At 45.9% G+C, this 24,613-nt stretch overlaps 2 protein-coding genes across 2 annotated transcripts; both read left to right on the top strand.

Moving 5' to 3' along the window:
* Positions 1 to 13,174: 13,174 nt before the first annotated feature.
* Positions 13,175 to 18,984, top strand: LOC119717454 (uncharacterized). The gene is made up of 7 exons (XM_072040425.1): positions 13,175 to 13,191; positions 14,400 to 15,501; positions 16,054 to 16,364; positions 17,581 to 17,683; positions 17,812 to 17,864; positions 17,971 to 18,037; positions 18,145 to 18,984. The coding sequence occupies exons 1-2, from the start codon at positions 13,175 to 13,177 to the stop codon at positions 15,472 to 15,474; spliced, it is 1,092 nt and encodes a 363-aa protein (XP_071896526.1). The 3' UTR covers positions 15,475 to 15,501; positions 16,054 to 16,364; positions 17,581 to 17,683; positions 17,812 to 17,864; positions 17,971 to 18,037; positions 18,145 to 18,984.
* A 97-nt stretch (positions 18,985 to 19,081) lies between these two features.
* LOC140002976 (endogenous retrovirus group V member 2 Env polyprotein-like) lies at positions 19,082 to 24,376 on the top strand. Its single transcript, XM_072041384.1, is given in 2 exon segments — positions 19,082 to 21,681; positions 22,152 to 24,376. A coding segment is annotated over 1 exon segment (840 nt). The 5' UTR covers positions 19,082 to 21,681; positions 22,152 to 22,630; the 3' UTR covers positions 23,471 to 24,376.
* Positions 24,377 to 24,613: the final 237 nt, after the last annotated feature.

Raw genomic sequence — 24,613 nt, 5'->3', positions numbered from 1 at the left:
TGGCACACGTGGGTAAAGGTAATCACCTAAGGGTGCTTCCTTTTCCAGCTGGCACAGCTGTATCTACAAGATCTGCAGCCTTTTTACAGTGCCCCGCGCTGCTGCAATGCTTCTCTAATGAAATGCAACAGTGGCTTTGCTGTAGCAGCAGCTGTCCTACAAAGAGGATCGTGTCATTCCCTGCTGCTTTGGGAGCAGTCGACTTGCAATTACAACCATTGATGTGATAGATTGGTTAGTAGTAAAAGATTGTCCGAAATTTCAGCCTTTCCTTTCTCTGAAATATGAAAAATTAACTCATTTTCCCTGCTGAAATCTCATGGGATATTTAATCTGTTCTCTGAAGTGTCACATTTTATTTAATAGCGTAAGAAAAAGTAGGCTCTCACTTGTATTGTTACTGTTCAACCTCCGAAAACATATAGAGCGTATTCAAAGGATCTTGTACTATTCTAAAGTTGTTGTTTTGCTCCATTGTTGTCTTCAGAAACTGTTATGCTTTGTCACTGAGATAACGAAGGGATTTGACATTTATCACCTGGAAAAAGTATATGGCGTCATTAATCAGTGTATTTACAACCATAGAGAAGACTACGACAAAACCGATATGGTGGAGGTAATTTTTGTTTTGAATTCTAGCATTTTCTGTCACTGTTACACAGTATTTGTGTGTTCTGGGGTATCGTGGTTGTTTAGCATTGCTCTTCACTGCTTAGCTGTCTGTGCACAGACAACAACAGTACGACTTCTCCCTTTCAGTCTGGAAGACGTTTATCCACCTTGCAAAACAATTGTTATATTTGGCATAACTGTTGGCAGTTTCTGCAGGAAAAAGCTTGAACTTGAAGACAATGGGTCCACCCACACAGCCCTTTCAAAGCAGTTAACCTTAGTCTGTCAGTAGTTTTCCTTGGGAACCATTATGGGAGCGGGAGGACTACGAAGGGAAGGTGCTTTTCTAAGTCTTTCACTCGCTCTCTCCCTCTACAGCCAGTCATGCACGGTGATAGCAGTTGTTCCATCCTTGGAGAGAAATTTAAGTATATAACAAGAGTTTGAGACTTCTCTCTAGTCACACTCTAATCTCTTTTTAACTAATGCGCTTGAGCATCTGTAACTGGGGAGATTTCTGCCTGTGCCAGTTTTACACTGAGTCAAATTCTCTGGTCTCTTCCTGTAAAAGATGATTTCAGAGTTGTCCGAACTCCTCAGAAATCTGTGTGAGGCATCCATGGTCCAAGTCAGGTGTTCCCAGTATACGCTTGGATATTCACTCTTCACATTGAAGATCCTTGAACCCATTTATCTTAGAGTTGCTTGTGCTTCAGAACAGATAAAATTTGTTGTGCCGATCAGTCTGCCTTAAAAAGAGAGTGCCTCTTTTTTTTAGGCACTGGTCATCTCGATCTCTTCTTCCACATCTGATAAAGAGTCAGAACGGACACTCTGTTTTGCCTGTGAGAGGATTATTTAGATTCAGGGAGGCCGCTCCTGAAAAAAAAAATGAGATCTTTTAGCTCGAGAAGGGATTTATTTATGTTATCTCATGGCCTGTGAACTTTTGTAAGTTAACATTTAATTTAAGTGTTAAAAGTTAAGTAGCTTTCTTGGTTTTCTATTTCTTCCTTTAGCTTAGGCAAACAAATCTCTCCTATTCAGAGTGCACTGTACAAGTTAGTCAGGAGCGTGCTCTACTGTATGGAGAGAGAGAGAACTTAAGGAGTAATTATTCAAAGTCCAGAAATTAACTTGAGCTTGTTGTGGCTTCTCAGCAACTGTTTCTTCCTTCTAATTGTTGTGAAACCACTGCTGAGAGAGATCCATATAGTTGATATCCTCCTCTCTATTTTGGATGTATAAGGATGCCTCTGAAGCTAGAAGGGGTAATAGGCCGTTGTGATGGTGGTAGCACACTGTTTGCTAAATATTACTAACCATGTATTACAAATTATTTATTTTTATAGTAATAGAAAGTGTTCTTAAGCTTTCATTTGTGCGTACTGCTATTTTAGTAATAGGTAGTAATGGTAATAGAAGGATGGTTGGACTAGATGATCCTGTGGGTCCTTTCCAACCTTGTGTTTCTATGATTCTTTCATGAGGAAGCTATAGACCGCGATGAGGTCTCCCCTCAGCCTGCTCCTTTCCAGGCCGAACAGGCCCAGTGCCCTCAGCCGCTCCTCATATGTCTTCCCCTCAAGGCCCTTCACCATCTTCGTAGCTCTTCTCTGGACACTCTCCAACAGTTTAATGTTCTTTTTGTACTGTGGTGCCCAGAACTGCACACAGTGCTCAAGGTGAGGCCGCACAGCGCGGAGCAGTGCAGGACAATCACCTCCCTCAACCGATTAGCAGTGCTGTGCTTGATGCACCCCAGGGTATGGTTGGCCCTCCTGGCTGCCAGGGCACACTGCTGGCTCATACTCAACTTGCTGTCAACCATGACCCCCCTAGATCCGTCTCTGCAGAGCTGCTCTCCAGCATCTCATCGCCCAGTCTGTACATATAACCAGGGTTGCCCCGTCCCCGGTGCAGGACCCGGCACTTGCTCTTGTAAAACTTCATGCGGTTGGTGATCGCCCAGCTCTCCAATCTGTCCAGATCTCTCTGCAAGGCCTTTCCACCCTCAACAGTCAACAACTTCAAGTTTAGTGTCATCAGCAAATTTGCTCAAAACACCTTCTAGTCCTACATCCAAATTGTTTATAAAAGCATTGAAAAGAACTGGCCCTAAAACGGAGCCCTGGGGGACCCCACTGGTGACCAGCCACCAGCCTGATGTAGCCCAATTTACCATAACCCTCTGAGCCCTACCCGTCAGACATTGTTCACCCATCGTATGATGTTTTTTATCTATGCTTGACATTTTTAATGGGATTGTGTATATGGTTTGCTTTTCTTGTTCTCTAAAATGACTTTTTGAGAAATCCTTTATATAATGAACATGAAGTTGAGGAATCACAGACGAGACAGGTGGCAAGAACTTCTGAGGTGCTCAAAAGAGTACACAGCATAAAAATATCCATTTCTGCTTCCTAGCTTTTTTCCTAATCTGTTTTAAGTGCATTGTCATCTTTCTCCCGTGACTCCATTCTACAGGGCTGAGTTTTTGGGATGCTAGCTAGCACTCCTGAGCACATTACTTCAGGTTTCTAGGCCAGTCTAATAAGCGTCTTCCACCACTGAGGCACCAGTATGAATATGAACCAGTCCTTTTTGTTAGAATTGTAGGGGTTGGAAGGGACCTCCAGAGATCATCGGGTCCAACTCCCCTGCCAAAGCAGGTTCCTTAGAGCAGGTTGCCCAGGTAGGCATGCAGATGGGCCTTGAATATCTCCAGAGAAGGAGACTCCACAACCTCCTTGGGCTGCCTGTCCCAGTGCTCCGTCACCCTCACCGTGAAGAAGTTCTTTCACATGTTGGTGCGGAGCTTCCTGGGCTCCATTTTGTGGCCATTGCCCCTTGTCCTGTCCCCACAAACCACTGAAAAGAGGTTGGCCAAATCCCTCTGTCCACCACATCTCAGATATTTATACACATTGAGGAGATCCCCTCTCAGTCTTTTCTCCAGGCTGAACAGCCCCGGGTCTCTCAGCCTTTCCTCACAGGGGAGATGCTCCAGGCCCCATTATCGTCTTTGTTGCCCTCCGCTGGACTCTTTCCAGGAGACCCCCGTCTTTTTCGTACTGGGGAGCCCAGAACTGCTGGACACAGTGCTCCAAGTCTAACTTTTCTCAATTGTTTCGGGATCTATCTATGCTATATAAACCATGGAGCTTTCTAGGCAAACACTGGCAAATCGTGAGCCAGGTGCAACTCAATGCCGACGTTTCCGTCAGTGTGTTAGGGGTGGCAGCTTTTTCCAAGACTGACCTACGCCTGGCACCTAATCTGCGTTTCAGTAGATGTACAGAAGGGAACAAAGAGCTGTGTTGTTAGCACTGGATTTAAAAAGCTACCGTGAAGAAGATGCCTGTGTTGAGCAGACAACAGGAAGCTTTCATTGCATCTCCAGGCAAAGGAGAGGAAAAAACATATCACTGAGGCAAAAATGTGTTTCTTCTTATCCACTTCAAGACGATGTTGAAAACCTGGTATCCTAAATGCATCTTTACCTCTGGAACCACAGTCAGCTCATTGCATTGCAACTGGAAAATTTCATACTTAAAAGGGAATGACAGGCAACGAGGAAGCAGGAGCGTTCCTGGCATCAAAACTTTTGCTCTTCGAAGTTTTGGGCAAAATTCTCCCCGTTATTAGTCGGGAGAGAAGAAGACCTTCACAGTTAAATATATATAAAGGCGTAAATCTCGGTTGGACATGAACAGCTGTCACAGCTAAGGGTTCCCAGAAGCCCCATTCTGTTTTTTCTGACTTGGGGAAAAGATCAACTTTTAGCGTCTGAGGTAAAAACGTTGCTAAAAGCAGCGGTATGTGGAAACACAGCGTATTGAAGAGAAGTACGTAGTGGGAGTTAAAGCAAAACGTAGACTAAGATATCTGGACACGTACTGAAGGAAGAGCTCCTCTTTATTCAACTTGGAGGTGGAAAAAAAGGGGGTTGGGGGTGGGTTTTTTGTTTGTTCGCTGTTTGTTTGTTTTTTCTCCAAAGGTTTTGGGGGTGTCCCAGCCAGCCCCGGAGGGCATTCCTCCCTCAGCACCGGGCACCTGAGGGGAACTCGGGGCTGGAAAAGAAGCCGAGGTCGGGGAGCCGGGCGCCCTCAGCGCCTTTATGCCCTGAGCCGAGGCGAGCCGAACCGGGCCGGGCCGGCCGCCGCCTGCCGGGCGGAGCGGCTCCGCCCCGCTCCCTGCCGGGGGAGGCTGAGGCACCGCGGCCCGCCGCTGCCCGGCCCTCAAACCCTCCCGGGGACGGGGGGGGAAGCTGCGAGGCGCCGGGAGGATGCGAGTGGGTGCCGCGGGCTGCGAGGCGAGGGCCCGGGCGGCCGGCGGAGTTGGGACTCGGCGACGGCTCAGCGCCCGCCCCGCCAGCAGCGGACGACTCCCGGAGACACAAAACGACGGCGGCGGAGGAGGAGGCAGGCGGCGGGGCTGAGAGGAGAGGGGGGCGAGGCGGCTGCGGGAGGCGACCCCAAGCGGCCACGGGAGACCCCCGGGGAGAAGGCGAGGCGCTCCCCCGGCCGGCCCTGAGGAGAGGGGCGGCTGCGAGCACCCCTTCCCCGGCTCTGTGAGGGGGGAACGGGGCGCGGTTGGGCTGTGACAGAGCCGGGGGTATGGGGGGCACACGGGCAGGGCGAGCAACTTCGCTTTCCGTGCCTTGAAACGGGACGGAGCCAGCCGAGACCGGGCTCCCCCCCCTCTATATATACACACACGCGCTCGGTGTGGCGGTGGGAGGGGAGCGGGGCCATGTCCCCAGCCCTGCCGGGGGTTTTTGCGGTGCCGGGGGCCGCCCTGACGCCCGGCTGTCCCCCAGGTGCTGCGCGGCGCTGGAGATCGGCAGCCGGCGGGGCGAGGCGAGGCGCCTAATGCAGGCGGCGGCGGGGCGCTGAGGGAGCGGAGAGGCTGCGGCTGTCAGCGCTGCCCGGTAGGTGCTGGGGCTCCCCGTCAGGCTTGACGGAGGAGTTTGGCTTCGTTGAAGGGTGAGTCAAGGCTGAGGTGGCGGTCCCAGCCGGGACAGGCGCCCCAGAGAGCGCCTTGGGGCTGTCAAAGTGCACGGCGATCCGTGCAAAGGGGGCTTTGTTGTGGAAGTCCTGAGGTGAACACGAGCAGCCCGCTGGAGGGGGAAAGGAGAGGGGAGTTTGGAAAGCTGCGCTGCTGGTGTTAAGCAGCAGCCTGTGCTGTGTTGGTGTTTGCTCAGAGGGGTTTCACGCACGAGGAGCTGGTGGGTGCTCTGAGGAACCTGGTCCAGCTGTGGAGAACAACCTGTATGAGGCAAACCCCAGGACCTAAATGCCATAGGCTGTAAGTCCAAACCTCCCCGAACAAGCAGACATTATGTAGAAAACCCATTTGTTACCGTCTTGAAACATTGCCAGCAAGGCAGCCTCTGCCAGTTACGCTGTTAATTGGGTTCCCCGGAGCTCGTTAGAAGGAGGTGCCATTTTTTCTAAACGAGGTGACTGCTAGCTTCAGGCTGGCAGTCCTACTAGCTTTCCTCAGCCAAAAAGCCCTTTGCATTTCCGTAAAGCACCTGTGCACTGTGCTTGTTTAACAAAGACAAGTTTGAGACATAACACTTGGAGGTAGGGCACGCATTCTCTTTGTGAGGCTTTCCTACTCCTTGAATGCTTCTTGTGGCTCTCCTGGGCTCTCTCTTCTCTTGCCAAGCCCTCGATGACCTGTGCCTGCTTCAGCTGCATCCAGCGCTCCGTTTGCTAGCCGTAATTGTCGTCATTTATCTCTGCTGGTTATTACTAGGAAAACCGATGTTTATCGCTGCGTGTCCATGCGTCCCTGGAGCCTGTTAGAGCTGGCTTTTGAACGGTTCTGCCTTTTGTAAATTTCTCTACGCTGAAGAATTTCTGTCAAGTGATGGACTTTGTGCTGTTGTTAGGATTCCTTTTGTTCCTAATGTACCAAAAAGGCTGTTTCCTTGGGTCTTTTGCTTCCCTTAGCAGTTTGTGGTGTTTCACTTAGGCTTATTACTATCCTTGCGCTGTTTTTCCCCCAGTCACTTACAAAGCCTGAGGGACAGGATTAAATTTTTTTTAATCTAGTTACCATTAATATAAATGATCTTTTTGTTTGGATGTGACTTCTGAATTCATAACAGTCTTACTTCAAAGATCTACGACTGGTTTTGAAGTCTGATGCTTTCTTCAAGTTTGAGTTGAGAATTTCTTCCATCTTTATGGAACTAACTTCTAAAGTAACAAGTCAGTGTAAACTGTTTTTCTAGTTCTGTTTGCACATAATAAATATAACGGAGGCATACTCTCTTGTGGCTGAGCTCTGGCCAATCTCTATTTCTATGGTCAGTTTCGCTTTGTCTCAAGGCTGAAGTCTAGCTGAGAATTCCCCTGTGCCAGATGCAGTATTTTTGTATATTATGAAATTAGCCTCTCTAATTTTGAGAAATGCTGAGCCTGTTGCAAAATTGACAGAACGAGCCCTTTGGGGTCTGTTTAATAGAAGTCCTACGTGATAAGTTTTGGGGTGATGAGGGGAGGGGACATTCTGACCACATTTGGCGGAGTGCAGGAGGGCCTGGACGCGCTGTTCCCTTCTGTGAACTCACGGTCGGTATTCCCTCTCCGTCCTGTGCCAGAGACGTGAGGTCACTGATCCATAAATGCCCGAGATCGTTTGCCTCGGAGTTGCCGGTGACTTGTAAACAAGTGATGCAATTTTCAGGATAGCACGGTTTCCCCTCCTCCCTTTGTTTCCTCGCTGTTTCCCAGTCAGGTACCAGTATCAGTGTTCAAGTCCGGCTGTCGGTTGTATCACCTTTGCCGAGTGTGTGCTCACAGGAATCCAGTTTTGTGGTGTTATTAATTAACTTTCTGACACTGTCACATCAGGCACTAAAGGTGCTTCCTCCTGCAGTCTACACAAGGGATGTGATGACTCAAGTTTTCAACATCTTTATTGTCATTGGTAGTATTAATTCTGATTTTCATCTTTTATTGCAGTCCATCATGTTAGTTTGGTTTGGTTTCGGTTTGGTTTGTGGTTTCGTTGTTGGTTTTTGGGGTAGCTCAGGGCCTCCTGAAATACTCCAACCACTCTGCTGCATAAATAGTTGTTTCTTTTTCTGTGGAGATGGGAGCCACCAAAAATGCCTCATTTCCTTATCCTATAGCAGCCAGATGGCATTTCGTAATGCTGCGCCGTGCCTCCCTTTGGCTGATGGTTCATTTCCAGTTCTCTTGCCTTTCTGAGAGCTGGAAGGAACCACACCAGGACCACTCACCTCTTTTCGTGTACCCTTCAGAGTGCAGTGAGCTGCAAGGTGTTGCATAAAGCAGCATCTCTGCTTCCAGGGGATCCTTTCTACCCAGCTCTGGAAGTCAGCCCAAAGGGAGCACAGGGCTGCTGACGTGGGAGAACGTGAAGGGAAAAACAGGCAAGAACTCTGACCACGTTGCTACTAGCTCTTAGAAGACCTTGGAGATAGATCATGGAGAGCTTAATGATGCAAACATGCTTTGAGAGTTTGACTTCTGCTTGCACCTAACAGGTCCAGAAGAGCTCACTTCCAAAAAAAACAACAGGCTTCCAGTTGTGTTTGGAGCCGTTCCAGAAAGCCACTTGGTGTTGCAGGTTCTCGTTGGGTGTCTTGGCCTTCTTGACCCACAGCTTGAAGCCGCTGCTGGAGCCAGCCTTGGAGCCAGCAGGGAGCTCCTGAACTTTGTCATGGTTATGGCAAAGGCTGCAGGTGTTCAGCGCCCTGAATCTGGAGAGCATCTCTCAAGCCACATATAGTTTGTGAGACCAGAAAGAGCTGCCGGCTTATAAATCAGTGCTGTGACTTAGGCGCACGGTTTGTAGAGGTTTTAAGGCGTAGTGCATGAGTGCCAGGCTCCTGTTTGGTCACTGGGACAAAACGAGATCTGGGAATGTTGGATGTCCTAAAAAGAGTACAGGGGAGACAACCGGGGAGGAGATGTGGCTCTTCTTGGCCTTGTTTAGCCCCCAGCCCCTCTACACCCCACAAACCTTAGTTACAGCTGTGGGCTTCTGCAGAATGTCACAATGCCTAGTAAATCTTTGGGATATACTTAAAAGCAGGAAAATACTGTGTTGGTTTCTTCTTTTTTTGTATACATAGGGCAGCTGCCAGCAGCAGCACCTGCTGGAGTCGAGGGTGCTGAGCAAGGCAGGGTCGTGTCCCGAGCAGCAGTCACAAGGGGAGCTGAGCGGAGCCCGCCTGAAAACTTGGGGGGTTTCTGCTTCTTAGCAAGCTGAAACACAGCTCCCCGTCCCCAGTACTCCTCGCTGTGAGGATGAGGACTGAGGAAGGCTCACCCTGCCTGCAGCTTCTTCAGTTCTTCGTGCGGGGAACTCGTGGAGGAGCCGGTGCCTCTGGAAAGAAAGCACCTGTTGGTACTGTGGGCATCTGAGCGTGATGCTAACCCACGCAACGCTGCCCCTTGCATCTGACAAATGTTTTACAACTTTGACTTCTTTGCAGGTTTTACTTAAATTTGGTGGAGGAGGCTGTGGCTGAGCAGAGAACTAATTTGTTATTTCACTAACTGGAATAATTTACAATGGAAAGAAGCTTTTTTTAGTTAAAAGTTGTGTTTCTGATTACAGCTTCCGGTATTTTACCTCGCAGTCCACAAACACTCTTTTTAAACTTGATTCCTGACAAGTCGCTTTTCTCAATTCTCGCGTTCTTGGACTCCACCAGGGGAAAAGGAAGGCCCTGCTAATATTGCTTGGCTGTTTCCTTCTGGAGGAAGGAGGGGAGAGTTGAGAAAAAGAGGAATGAAGTAAAATGAATTTACTCTTTGCACACGTGCTGAAAGAATAGGCAGGTGTTCTTGGGAATATCTCATTTAAATCTCTGTGTATGTGTTTCGAGAGGATGCGTCCTCACTTAGAGGAGCCAACATCCCATTGCTGGACCTAATCCTGATGGGGCTGGCATCTGAGGGTTACGTGGGCTGCTCCCGGCAGGGCTCTTCCCAGCCGGGGAGGCCGAGGGAGCCGGTCGAGCACTGCTCCGCTGCCTGGAAAGATTCAGTCATTTCCACCCAAAGCGAGGAAATAAAAAGCTCGGTCAGCCATTTCATCAGGAGATACCCCGCCCTCCTCCAACAAATACGAAAAAGGGAAAATGTAGGCTTGGGCCCTCACATATCCCAGCAGTTTGCACCCATTCGGGCGATGCGATTGGGGTCGGGGCAGGCAAAATAGAAGTTACCTTTATTTTTTTTTTTAATTTCGGCAGAGGAAGTTATAAGGTTGATGTTGCCCCTTTGATATTTGATTTAACCCACTGACTGCCCGGGAAGGAAGGAGTCTGTTTAGTTTACCTTTGTCCTAGATTCAGTTTTAATATCTCATGTTTAATTGGAGGGGGAGGGGGGGGAGGAATCTTTATTCTTAATGATTCATGCCGCCTCAAAGCACAGTGGTTTCTACTTGTGTGCTGCCTTTCCCACTGGGGGAGGCAAACAAAAGAACAATCATTTCAGACTCCTCCTTCAGTTTCCAAGAGAACCTTATCTGCTCAGGGATAGCTCTGAATTTTAAAAGCATTTTTTTCTTCCAACTTATGTATTGATTGCACATAAAATAGCAGCACCGTAATATGCAATTTCAAACAAATGCACGGGGATGCTTGGTTGCTTTTAATGCTCCTCCTTTATTTATTTTTTTTTTTTTTTCCTCCAGCAGAAAACAAAAAGTGGATTCTGTTCCCATAAGCCGCTCTTGCAAAATCTGCACAAACATTTATTAGTCTAGACACAAAATATTCTCAGCCGGCCTCAGCCTGACGATGGCAAAAAGAAATAAAAATAATAATAATAATAATAAAAAAAAGAAAAGGCAAGCTAATATTGTACTTGGCTGTGAAAAGGGAAGGGGGGAATCATGCCCCAGGCTAGTGAAGCTGTAACATTTTGCTGGGGCTGCCTACAACAACAGATGCATCTCGTTCCCCTGGGCTTCCAGTCCTGCCTATTCTCTTCTGCTGAACTTGGCCGCTCGCAAACATTCCCTGTGAGTACCACACCCCGGGCTTCTCCTGGATGCTTTTGATTTGATTGAATGATGGCACCAGGCATGCTCCTCTTCACCAGGCCTGCTCTTCTGCCCCAGAAATCATGTAGCGAATTCATTGATTGGAAAACGTGCAGAATAGGTGGGATCTGGGGTGACTGGTAGAAATCAAAAGGGTTTGAAATAGGCGATGTGACCGCAGCTTAAACCTGCAGGAAGGGAGCATCGACCCAAATGGTTTATCTGAATCTTCAGCTGCAACTTCTGTAAATACCAGCTCCTTCTCCTCATTTGCTACCATGGCAGTTTGCAGACTTTTGCTGAGTTAAAAGGACAAATCATAGTTGGGCGCGTTTGTTTGATCAGGCCTTTACCTCAGCGCTCACGTTCTCAGACTGCTGGGGTTTTATATTTTTGTCATTTTCTTAGAAAATGGCGAATGATGCATATCCCGGCTTCCAGATGATTAGTTCCTGTTGCTCCCAATTTGTGTCAGGCTGCGTTTGGTTGGAAATGAAAATGTAATTGCAAATTCCCCTAAACAGCACAACATGTCTGTGGTATTAATTAAAGCACTGTAAATACGTAGAATATCTGAGAATGCATTCCTTCAAGCGTGGCCGTGTTTTTTTAAACCTACAGAGGAGGCAAAATACGGTATTTAGGCTTAGTAGATGAAATGTATTGCTTCTGTGGTAGCAGATCCGTGTCTTGAGATTTTAAACCTGGTGTATCTCGTGCTCGAGCCTTCAAAGGAGATGTTACATAGACAATAAAACGTCCTGCTTTTCGGGGAGGGCTCTCCTTAGGTCACTCAGAAAACGCCTTCAGTCTTCACTCACTGCAGCATTCACAAAGTGAATGCCTTCCTGTAAGGTTAGTCACCGATGGCCACTCATTCCATGCTTTCACTAAGAAAAACCTTCGCAGCTTTGAATCTGAATTTCCTGCCCTGCGTTTAGGTGAGCCCGGAGCGGCGTCAGGCATTGCTGGGCTCCTCGTCCGGCGGCGGTGGTGAAGTGAAAGATGCCAAATGTGAAGTTTGACAGTGAGCTCGGGGGCTTGTGCTGGCCCGGTGGCTCTCTAAGCCCCCGTGTCTGAGCAGCGGGAGCATCCGAGCAGCACAGGACGGAGCTCAGCAAGAGGCTGGGGTCAGGGCACTGCTGCAAATAGCAATGCTTTGCTGGCTGCAGAAGTTAACCAGGTACACAGCGCTGTTTTACTACATGGTGGAGACCTACAGAGAGTGTTTCTGCCCTCCTTTTTAGCTGAAACATCCCCAGATTCTAAGGGGAAAAGGAGTAGAAGGGACTTGCGGAGTAATGTTCTAGTGAAACCCAGCCTTCCTAAAGAAGCCTGCCTGAATAATTCCTGTGAATAACAGACTCTGTTCAGCTCTTTCCTAACATAGAAACGGTGCTGACTGCTTCTTCAGAGTAACATAAGTTAGTGATGCTACTGAAATAGTTGTGGTTCAGACGTAGATCTGATTTCTCCTAAGCACACTGAATTCACAGCTGTTGATCCTCCAGCAGAGGCTTTGCAATTGAACACCTGGAGAATAGGTAAATTTCCTGCTGTTGTTCTCCTCTCCTCTTGTTTTGTTTTGTTTTGTTTGTTTTGTTTTGTTTTGTTTTTCTTAGTAGCATAGGCTTAAGACTCTGAAGAAAAAGGCTGCTTTTTTTCATTTCCAACACTGGCTGTTCCTCCTGAGCCCCGCCTTCTATTTTTGCAGTCACGGGATATGTGAATGTAAATTTGTGGGAGAGAGGTAGAAGACTCTGTTTCAACTGGTGTTTTTTTCGGCTATGTGGGGAGACCAAATAGGGTGGTTTTGAATCTTCTGGCTCTTATTCAGAGCAGCAGCATGTGGAGGGAGACAGATGCGTGTGCTTTTTTAGTGCAATGGCTTCAGAAGCAAGAGGGGAAAAAACACTTTCTCTGGGAGCTGGAGAAGGTGTCCTAATCGCAGGAGAGGTTTCTAAATGGCATATCTTTGCGAGTGTTCCTGTAGTCCGGAGGTTTTTGTTTGTTTGTTTGCCTTTGGAAGGTTTTACTGCTAATCTTCACGTCCTTCAGCAGAAGTGAGAAATGTGATTTTATTTTGTGCAGTGTCGCGGACCCTCCGAAATCTACTGGGAAGGATGAATACCTCGCACAGTACCAATGTGATGACGGTGGAGACAAGGAGAAACCAAGAAGATCAAAAGAACGTGACCTCATTTCAAAAGAAAATGTTTTGTACGGCAAAGAGACTTCTGAGCCTGGTGAGAAATTGCGGCAAACTTCCTCTCTCAAGTGTGACACTGAATGTAGCTCTAAAAAGCTTTCCTCCTCAGCTGTTACAGAGAGATGCCAAGATACACAGGACGAGACTAAAAAGAAAAAGCAGGTCCTTCCAGCAAGAGAAGGATCAACTTGAATACAAAGAATACAAACTTGAGCTCCTGATGGGCTTCATGCAGAACTCTGTGCTGTTCTTGTCCTACTCTTGGTCTCTCCATAGATACTATGGTTTAAATCCAAATAGAATCATGCGATGAGGAAGATCTCACTGCAAGAAATTCAACATCTAAAATCAAAGTTGACATTTTCCGTGATTTTCTTCCAGAGCAGAAGTGTGCAGTACTCCTTTTCTATTAATGTAGAGATTATTTCCAACAGTCTTGAAGTGCTTGATGATTTACCAGTCTGCAGATTTATTATCAAATCCAAAAACCCCGACTTGGTAGACTATTTTTTTCCCAGTTTTGAATGACCACTAGGAAAGAATGCCTGAAATTAAGAGGTGAAAGGCAAATAGTTTTCATTTGGTGTGATGATTAAGTGGCAAACAAGAGGAAGACTTGCAAGATCCCTTCTTAAGTTCAGTCCAGCCAAGTAGGAAAAGTAAACGTGGACAGCTGTATCTTGGCAAAGAAGATAGTAGGGAGCAAGGAGGTTTAGCAGTCCAGATGGAAGGTGATGCCATGAGGCTTACAGGCTAGTAATGTTCTAGTGAAACCCAGCCTTCCTAAAGAAGCCTGCCTGGATAATTCCTGTGAATAACAGACTCTGTTCAGCTCTTTCCTAACATAGAAACGGTGCTGACTGCTTCTTCAGAGTAACATGAGTTAGTGATACTACTGAAATAGTTGTGGTTCAGACGTAGATCTGATTTCTCCTAAGCACACTGAATTCACAGCTGTTGATCCTCCAGAGGAGGCTTTGCAATTGAACACCTGTGGATAGGTAAATTTCCCGCTGTTGTTCTCCTCTCCTCTTTTTTTTTTTTTTTTTTTTTTTTTTTTCTTAGTAGCATAGGCTTAAGACTCTGAAGAAACGGGCTGCTTTTTTTCATTTCCAACACTGGCTGTTCCTCCTGAGCCCCGCCTTCTATTTTTGCAGTCACGGGATATGTGAATGTAAATTTGTGGGAGAGAGGTAGAAGACTCTGTTTCAACTGGTGTTTTTTTCGGCTATGTGGGGAGACCAAATAGGGTGGTTTTGAATCTTCTGGCTCTTATTCAGAGCAGCAGCATGTGGAGGGAGACAGATGCGTGTGCTTTTTTAGTGCAATGGCTTCAGAAGCAAGAGGGGAAAAAACACTTTCTCTGGGAGCTGGAGAAGGTGTCCTAATCGCAGGAGAGGTTTCTAAATGGCATATCTTTGCGAGTGTTCCTGTAGTCCGGAGGTTTTTGTTTGTTTGTTTGCCTTTGGAAGGTTTTACTGCTAATCTTCACGTCCTTCAGCAGAAGTGAGAAATGTGATTTTATTTTGTGCAGTGTCGCGGACCCTCCGAAATCTACTGGGAAGGATGAATACCTCGCACAGTACCAATGTGATGACGGTGGAGACAAGGAGAAACCAAGAAGATCAAAAGAACGTGACCTCATTTCAAAAGAAAATGTTTTGTACGGCAAAGAGACTTCTGAGCCTGATGAGAAATTGCGGCAAACTTCCTCTCTCAAGTGTGACACTGAATGTAGCTCTAAAAAGCTTTCCTCCTCAGCTATTGCAGAGAGATGCCAAGGTAGAAAGGACAAGACTAAAAACACTGAGAAAGAGCATTACCAAAGCAAGAGGGAACATGCTCCTAGTGAAGAGAAGGAGAGTCAAAAAGCAGGTCCTTCCAGCAAGAGGAGGTGTTCTCAGAGCGTGGAAGTTGTTGAGCAAAAGCGTCGCAAGCAGGAGCACTGGGAGGGAAGCAGGTGCAGATCTTTCGCTGGTGAAAGAAACAGCCCTGAGAATGGCAGAAGAGCAGTCAAATATTCAAGGTACAGATGTGGCAGCGGAGGAAGATCAGAACAAGGTAGCAATAGATATTACCGATCCAAAGGGGAAAGAAGTTGGAGCAGAGAAAGATACTATCGAGATGAAGCACGGAGATGGGAAAGATGTAGCTATTACAATGATTACTATTCACCTCATGCGACAGGAGACAGTAGAGAGAGAAAGTTCTCTCACGGCGCTGCAGCCTTTGACAAATGGACTGCAACTTACTACGGCAGGTCACATAAGCATTATCATTACAAAAGTGGATGGCCTCACGGTTCCCTCTTGAGAGATGAAGATGTACGTCGCTTTAGCACACCCCGAGCAGACTTGCATCGTTGCTCGGTATCTCAGCAACATTCTGGAAGACATTCTCGTGAAAGACATGCGCTTCCACCTGTGTCAGCTCATTTGGAGAACTGTCACCAGAAAAATGAAACAGAAGGAAACAGAAAAATAAAATACACCCGTGCAGAAGGTAGTGAAAGTGAAATAGAAAGGAAAGACAGAAAGATAGAAAAGGAGCTTTTAGGTGGTGAAAAAAATGCAAAAATATCACAAGTTCTAGAAGAAAAAGAAGTCTAAGGATAAACATGGAGAGAAGGATTCCAAGTAAGCAAGGATTCCAGCATACTCCGCATTTTTTATTCTAATTCTTTTCTGGGTGCTTCTCATGTATTCCTTCTTTTTTTTTTCTTTTTTTTTTCTCCTTTTTTTTCTTCTCTTTTTTTCTTCTTCTTCTTTTTTTTTTTTTTTCTGGTAGTTTCTAAGTTACTTAGATAGCATCAGCTGGCTGGGGATCATGTTGTTAGGTTGATCAGTGAAGATAGGAAAGCTATTGCTGAATTGTGTCAGAGCACTAGCTTTGGACCACATAGTTGGAAACACATCCGTACACCATTCTGGATTAGGTTAAAAGTTTTTTTCTGCTTGCACGTATTCCAGAGCTAGCCATTGTTAATGATCTGTGTACAAACCAGGACCTATGGTCCTCCAATCTGAGGGCTTAAGTTTGCTACATCTAAAGTAAGTTGCGTGTGCACAAAGCACCACAAAATAGCTGACATGCTGCAAATCATCACCTGTGGTAAAATAAATAAAGTTTCATATAGGCAACAAGTGCCACATCTTTTTTTCTCTTTTAAACTTGCGTGTTTCTTTCAGACTTCACGATTTGTGTTTCTGTGTGCTGCACTTTGACAATGCCAATCGCAAGCGTAAAACAAGAAGAAAAAGGAGAAGAAAAAGAAGAAAAAAGAGAAACAGCAGGAAAGTGAAAGGCTCCTTGGAACACTTAGATCCTCGTTTCCAGAAGATAACGCGGGAGAAGAAGGAAGAATCCCATCCTCCAGATGGCTCTTCATGTGAGCAATGCAGAAGTGAGAGCAGTAAACAACCTTACAAGGAAGGGAAGCCTTCCAGTGCAGGCGAAAGCAAGAAATACAGCTCCGTCTCATCCAACGAGTGTATTAAAGGTAAGCGGCCGCAGTGTGTTTGAGGAATTCCTTTTCTATTAATGTAGAGATTATTTCCAACAGTCTTGAAGTGCTTGGTGACTTAACAGTCTGGTATATATCTGGCACCTGGTATTTGCATATCTGGGGTGGCTTATGGGAGCTGGGAGTCAGAGCACCGTGGAGCCACCGGGCTGAATATACTCAGTGCTACTGTGAGGGCGGTTCAGGCTGGGTCATGTTCAGGCTGCTTGTGGCTGGGTCACCAGGCTAATAGAAGAAGCAGGGGGTACCTTGTAGCGTGAGTGCGTGTGCCAGGCAGGACAGTTCCCTTCTGTTCATCTGTCTTGTAGTGTTGCTTCTGCAGCGTGTGTTCTGAGTTATGCTCTCCTTGGGTCTTGATATCCTTCTTGCTTTTTGCACTGGACTGACTAGACTAGGGACTTGGTAGCTGTGCCAAAGGTCCTAAATGCCTGTTTCGTCATCATGGCTCTGATCTGAGCACTTCCTGTCTTGCAGACGCTGCAGAAGTGCAGATCTGTTTCAGGTCTTGTGCATCACATTTGGTTTTAGATCGCATCTGTTTCCATCCTCACTCTTGCAGAAATCACCTGGGTCACATCAGGAGCTCTTGCTTGAGAATTCATTTCCTAAGTGTCTTCTTACAGGGTTTTCACTGCACGTTCTGGTCTCTAGTCTTAAAGGCAGGCTTTTTATGCCTCCATCGTCCCAGTTCTGGCAGTTGCTTCCAGTCGCATGTCATGACACTTGAGTCTCTCCTTGGGTCTGCTGCAGAGCACCTGTTCAGACTTGCTGTTGCAGTAGGGCTTCCCTCTGGGGGTCATTTTTCTTGCACCTTGTGTTCTGTGTTTTGTTTGTAATGTTTGTAGAGTGCCTGTATGTGTGTTTGGTCTGGAGCTGTCTTGCCTGGCAGTTAGTGATGATAGCTGTGTGGCAGTGCATGGGTGTACTAATACACTGTCCGCACTGTTTTTTGCAAAGACATCCGGTCTACTTCTGGGCACATACTGAAGGGCAGCTGGCACGGTCATCTCAGTGGTGTTTGGCAGATGTGGAGGTGGGAGAGTTGAGCTGTTTGCGAGCAGCTGTTCGCATAGTGCTTGAATAGTGCTAGAGGAGAGATGTGTTGTTGAATTGTCAAAGCTTGCGGATGTGGATGACTTTTTTTCCTTTTTTTTTTAATTTTATTTTTTATTTTTTTTTATTTTTTTGCCAGCCTTAGATAAACCTTAGGAGGAACCAGTCAAAGGAAAGAATACCTTCCGGAACTGTCAAGCTCTCGTTCAGCAGCTCAGTGACTGGCTTGGTCTACTTCTGAGGTGCTGATGCAAGGGGGCTGCTGTTTTGAAATGATGATACTGTAAATGGGGTCCTTTGTGTTGTTGAGGGATGGGTGCTAATGCTGGCAGCTGAATGATTATCTTGTGACTATTTTCATTTATTAAAGCTGAAACACAGTGTACAACACAGGACTTGACGACCAGAGCTGCTTTTGGCAAGGTAAGCAGTGAACAGATGTAGCACTTACTTTAAGGGTGTGGTTGTCACTACAGTTACCTAACTACTAACTACAGAAAATACAGTAAAAATCCTGTTTATATTTCAGAGGTGTTGTAGCTGGCCTAAGACAGCAGATGGAAGCATCTGCCTTCAGGGCAGGTGAGGGGGCAGAGGTAAGGAAGCAGATGAGAGTAACTGTCCTAGATGTGCTGTGGCTTTGGTTGATGCCTCTGCCTATGCTTTTCTTTTTCTTTCACAGGCTTTTCTTTCTCTCGCACAGGCTCAGAGGGGCCAAGCTGTGCTCTGAAGAGCAGCACGAGAAGGGCGGGCTGCTTGCAAGCTGGATTGGAGCAGAATGGCCAAGTAGCACAAGGTGACTGCGAAGGGTATCCATCTTGCTTTGCAGGTGCCATGGCAGGCTCTCCACAGAACTGGCTGAGGATTTGAGAAGAGGTTACAGAGCATCAAGGAGCGGCCTGTGCAGGGATGGCTTCCAAATGGTATGGTCGCTTTCTCTTGTTTATCAGGTGCCATAGGCGAGGTGGGCTGTGACATTAGAATTTAGAATTGGAATAAAGCACAGGTCACTTGAATGCCGCAGGGCATCTGAGAAGGGTGTTCTAGCAGAAAAAGCTTGTCTGGCATGGTGGTGCCTGATGACAGTGTGTTTCCTCAGGTGAAGAGGTGCCTGAAGCCCCATCCTATCTAGCCTGCACACCTATCTGAGAATGAAAGCTGCTTTCCAGTAATTCAGTAAAGTCAAGTTATGTCTTAGCCTTGAGCATCTGGGGCCGCCTGTGCCTGGGCATTTGGACCTGTCTGTAACATTTGGCACTAACAGTAATACTTTTTTTTTGGCATATGTTTAGGGTTTGGGGCCTGTGTCCGAGATTAGGGACCTGTCTGGAGCCATTTGGGCCTTTGTCATGGGTTTTGGAGCCTGCCTGTAGAGTTCAGGGCCTGTGTTTAGGCTTTTGGAGTCTGCATTTGGGGGTGGGGGGGTTGGGGCCAGTGTCTGTAGGAGGGTGGAGCTGCTTGTACACCTTTGGGCCTGTGTCTGGGGGATGGTTGGGAGCTGCTTGTACACTGGAAGGGCCTGTGTTGGGGGGCGTTTTGGAGCTGCTTCTACACCTTTGGGGTTTGCATCTGGGGGGCGGGGGGTTGGGTGCTGGTTGTACACTGTAGGGGCCTGGTTCGGGGGGGGGGGGGGGGGTTGTAGGAGCTGCTTGAACACCTTTGGGTCCCGGGTCTTGGGGAGGATTGGGGCTTTTTGTACACCTTTGGGGCCTGCCTCTGTGGAGGGTAGGGAGTTACTTGCCCACCCCTGGGGCCTGTGGGGGTGGGTTTGGGGCCTGCATCTGGGGGCTGTTGGGAACTGCTTGTACACCTTTGGGACCTGCCTCTGGGGGAAGGTTGGGAAGCTGCTTGTACACTTTTGGGGCCTGGGTCTGGGAGGGGCTGGGGTGAGAGAGGGAGTTGGGAGAATCTTATCAAGTAGTGATAGAGCGCTGACAGCATTAAATTGGGATGCTACTTAGTGTCTTTGCTAACTATGGTGCATTGAGCAAATTAACTAAAGCAAGAAGCCTTGGGTCCCTTACCAAGGTCAGTCTCCTAATAAGAGTGTGAGCCTATCTTAAGAAACAGGTAGAAACTGGTCCTGTGGATGGACAAGAGCCAAGGAGCAACTGAGTCTGCGCAAAGACAAGAGGTCAACTAGTGGTGACGAGGAAGAGTCATCAATCTTCATCCCCACGACCCCCGATTTATGTAGGAATGTTAATAGTTCTGCCTCAACCAGAGGCTGAGATCTCAAAATCACAGGTGTGACACCTCTGGGGCAAAGGGACCATGATGGATCTGAGAGAGTTGTCATGGAAACAGAAAAGCAGTTAACAACCTGAGTTCATGTGTGAGCTCAGATTGCCAGTGGGACTGCTCAAGGAACTGTCAATGACTGCATTCCCCTGACCAACCCCCCCACTGAGACCCTAATCACCTCAGAAATAATGAACCATTTGTTATGTAAGTACCAAAATCTGGTTAAATTGGGAATTGAGAACCTGTTGCAACAAGGTCCAAAAGAAACCCCTATGGAATTTTTGGACCAACTTTGAAATGCAATGGAAAAAAAAAACAAAACAAAACAAAACTTGGACCTGGCTTCAGAATACAAATAGAGGCAATTGGCTAGCCTCTTTCTAGGGCAATTGGCCTCTGATATCAGAAAGAAATTGTCTTAGGCTGCAGGATAAATAAAAAAAATGGAATGATGGGTCCTGGGGCATCTACTCTAGCAGGTCCACTAGTTGAAGAAAAACTAGGAAATGAAGAGAGAGGCTTGAATTTTTTGTTGGTTATGGGATCTTCTTTCTCTGTGTTAATTAGTCTGTAAATGTAAGAGGAACAACTGGCCAACAGGAAAAGGTGTTTTTTTTTGTTTGTCTGTTTGTTTTTGCAATGCTTGAAATTTAATTTGGGAAAAATGATTGGAATTACAAACTGAGAAAAACAGTCAAGTTTGGTTCATGGTACTAGATTTACAGGATGCCTTTTTCTGCCTGCCCATGGTAACTGAAAGCCAGAAACTCTTTGCCTTTGAATGGGAAAATCCTAATAGAGGATGGAAAACTCAGCTTGCTTGGACAATGTTACCACAGGGGTTCAAGAATAGCCCCACCATATTCGGGAACTGTGATCTTGAAGCTTGAAAGACCCCTTCCAGAAAAGGGGACACTGTTGCAACACACAAGTGATAGCTACTGAAGAAGAAAAGGAATGTGTATATTGGACTATTAGTTTACTATTTTTCTTTATTATTATTATTATTATTTTTCACTAATACCCTGAACACAGCCTTTTTCCTTAGTAACAGAGTTTACAGATTACCCATTCATGACTGCATCAAGACCATGGACACGGTATACTCCCATTGACCAGACTTAAAGGATACACCCCTAGAAGATGCAGAGGATTGGTATATAGATGGCAGCAGCTTCATCTGCCAGGGACTTTGCCTCACAGGATATGCAGTAACAAACATCAGCCCAAAAAGTGGAAATCATCACCTTGATAAGAACTTTTGAGCTGGCAAACATTTGGACAGATTTGAAATACGCCTTTGGTGTGGTGTATGCACACGGGGCAATTTGGAAGGAGAGAGGACTTTTATCTTCCTCAAAAAAGACATGCAGAAGAGATACTGAAATTACTCTGAGCGCTATACCTGCCTACTAAAGTTGACACTAAAGGACATCAAGCAGGGGATACTGATATTGAAAGGGGAAATAGATTGGCTGATGCAGAAGCCAAAGGGGTGGCAGAACAGGCATCTGAAAGTCAAATTTTGGCACTAGTACCAGGAACAGCAAACAAAACCCATTAACAAAAGCTTTAGAAAATAAAGTAGAATATTCTAAGATGTAAACAGAAAAACTTACCTACAGGTTTAATGTAAATAAATTATGGGAGAATTGTGATACCATATTAAATTGAATGGTAACTGCAGAACGTAATGAAGCATGCTGGGGAGCTGAAGTAGCGTAAGAATATTTAAATAGAAAATGGATAGGGCCTAATTTGGATGCCACAGTGACAGGTAACTCAGCAATGTGATCTTTGTCTCCAGAGTAATCCCAAGAACACTCCCATGCCAAAAATGGGCCAAATTGGAAAAGGTAATGGGCCTGGACAACAACAGCAGGTTTTTTTCACCGAACTCTCAAGAAAAGGGGGGTACCGGTATTTACTGGTATTAACTGACACCTTTTCAGGATGGCCAGAAGCATTTCCAACCAGAACAGCCAAGTCTCAGGAGGTAATTAAGATACAAGAAATAATACCTCGTTTTGGAATTTCAGCAACTATATCCTCTGACGGGACAGAAGTGGTACAACAAATTAGCTGCCATCTGGGTATAGACTGGCAACTTCATACCACATATCGCCCTCAGTCGAGTGGCCAAGTAGAAAAATGAACCACTTAATCAAACAGCAAATTGTGAAATTGGGACAGAAAGCAAGTTTGGTCTGGCCTCAGTCTCTTCCTTTAGCCGTTTTGCATATACAGGCAAAGGAAGGGCTAAGCTCCTTTGAAATCTTATATGGACAACCCTATGGAATACAAAGAGGAATATCCATGCAAGTAGGGGATGAATTAATGACCTCCTATATGGTGGTCTTAGGTAAACAGCTCAATGAAATTGGAAAGCATGCGAGTGGGACTCTGGGTAGAGGATTAGATGGACTGGTGCACAATATACAACCTGGAGATTATGTGTATGTAAAGTCTCTTGCAGAGAAAACCTTGAAACCGCAATGGGAAGGACTGTTCCAGATACTCCTTACCTCTTTAACAGCCATCAGAATCAAGGAGCAGAATGCCTGGATCCATCACACTAGAATGAAAAAGGCACCCAAGGCCCCATGGAAGGTTACTCAGGTGTGACCTGGAAGGTTACATTTCTCATGGTCTTAATGGTATCATTGGTCAAGGAAGCTGAACAGTGGGTGCACAATACCTATGTGAAACTCACAAAGGCAATGAGTGATAAGTTTCGTCCTTTCTGACTGTTGGGTGTGCACAGTGCTGCCTAGAGGCAACCTAGAATTATGAATTGGATATTGACCTTTGCGCACCCAAGAAATGGAACATGTCCATTTGGGAAGGATGATTGTGAACATCTAGGGGAGAGATTTGAACTACTCCCACACAAAAATGTTAACATATAACTTTTAATCTTACTAAAATTTGAGATTTTGGTGTAGATGTCACAATATGTGCTGATTAAAAAGGCAGGATTTCACAGCCTCAATTCTCTCACACAAATTTGCAAGCTACAAAAAGGATTCTATTGGCTATGTGGAGATGGGCATGCTAGAAAAAGCTTACCCTTAAATTGGAAGGGTCATTGTGTCAGGGGCTGTTTTAGCCCTCGAGGGGGTATATTCACTGAACCATGTCCGGGAGTAGTCTGGACCTTATGGAGACAAACACATACTGTTTTGAATAACCCCCTTGTGATGGGACCCACAGGATTCCATAGTTTTATAAGGTAGTTGATTCCATCCCTGGGAATAAGCGAATTAGGAAAAGCTGTCATAAATATCTCAGCCACATTAGAAATTACTGAAAATGCCACAGCTGATGCTCTTTCAGCATTACAGGAAGAAATTTCCTCCCTACACAAAGTAGTGCTTCAGAATAGGATGGGATTAGATACACTTTTAGCCAAGGAGGGAGGATTATGTACAGTCATAAACCAAACTTGCTGTGTATATGTCAACAAACAAAAACAGATTGAGACTGACCTGGAGAAGATTTGGGAAAATAATAAAATTTTGCATGCAGTAGCTCAAGATGATACATCCTGGGGATTTACACACTTGGTAGAAAAATTAAATTCCTGGTTGCCAAACCTAACCTGGCTGAAACAGTCGTTTATCACGGTAATCGTGGTTGTGGTTTTGTTCATGGTTCTTTGTGTAGTGATCCGATGTAAGAGTACAGGAAACTCCTACACCAAGTGGGAAAAGAACCAACTCAGATGGAAACTGGAGTCTAACAGATATTTTGAAGGAGTGTTAGATAGAAAAATACTATACTGAACCTAGAAATAGTAAAAGAATTTACTAACTTTTTAGAAAAGGGGGGACTGAGAGAGGGAGTTAGGAGAATACAATAAATCACTAACCTTTTAGAAAATAATTTACTAACTTTTAGAAAAGGGGGAACTGAGAGAGGAAGTTAGAGGAATCTGATCAAGTAGAGATAGAGTGATAGCATGAAACTAGGATGCTCAAATTAATTAAAGCAAGAAGCATTGGGCCCCTTTAACAAGGTCAGTCTCCTAGTGTGAGCCTATCTTAAGAAACTGGTCCTGCGGATGGACAAGAGCCAAGGAGCAACTGAGTCTGCGCAGAGATAAGAGGTCAACTAGCGTTGACGAGGAAGTCTCATCAATCTTCATCCCCATGACCCCCAAAGACCACCACCAGAATACACTGTGCAAGTGCAGATGGGAGGAGTTTATGGAAATGACTCCTTGGAACTAATTTTAATATGAAGCAGGGACAGGTTATGAATATAGGCATATACAGGTTATGCATAGGCATAATATGAAACTTCATGCATACGTGACTCTTCACTGCATATAACCATGGCACATTGCCGCGTCAGGTGCGCATGACTCTGGCGGGACTACTCCCTGTGCTGCCCAGTGCTGAATAAACATACCTACTTTACAATCTTACTGATTGTGGAGTCTGTTTTCCACAAGTCAGAAGAGTTGAACTTCTCACCTCGTTTCACCTCCTTTCCTTGTGCATGCTCTCTGAGTCCTTGGTCACAGTCTGAACCATAACGTTGGTTTGATCGGTTCTCGGGGTCCCAGGGACTCCTGTTATCTCGAGGCCTAAGAGCGGCACAACCACAGTGCATTGCAAACGTAGCACATGCATGTACTAAGCAATGAGCATTGTCTACATATTCATTCTTAATCAGTTGTCCTCTAATTTCTAATCCCATGTCTCAGTATCACTGAATTCTAGTAATTTTTCCTCAGTCATACAGGATAGGGAAGACCATCATCAGGACTGGTCATTGCAGCTAGTTTAGTTGTTTTAGAGGTTTATTAGGCAACCTAATATACTTCAGTAAAGCTACTTACTAGCATGAAAAACAGGGCATGTAAATCACCTACATTTAGTTCTTTCCTCTTGTCAGAGACATTCAGAACAATGGTTTTCAAA

This window comes from Anas platyrhynchos, chromosome 7 (genome assembly GCF_047663525.1).
Source record: "Anas platyrhynchos isolate ZD024472 breed Pekin duck chromosome 7, IASCAAS_PekinDuck_T2T, whole genome shotgun sequence".
In the NCBI taxonomy this organism is placed as follows: domain Eukaryota; kingdom Metazoa; phylum Chordata; class Aves; order Anseriformes; family Anatidae; genus Anas; species Anas platyrhynchos.
Note: the sequence above shows the minus strand (reverse complement) of the source record. Positions and strands in the feature narration are given on the sequence as shown.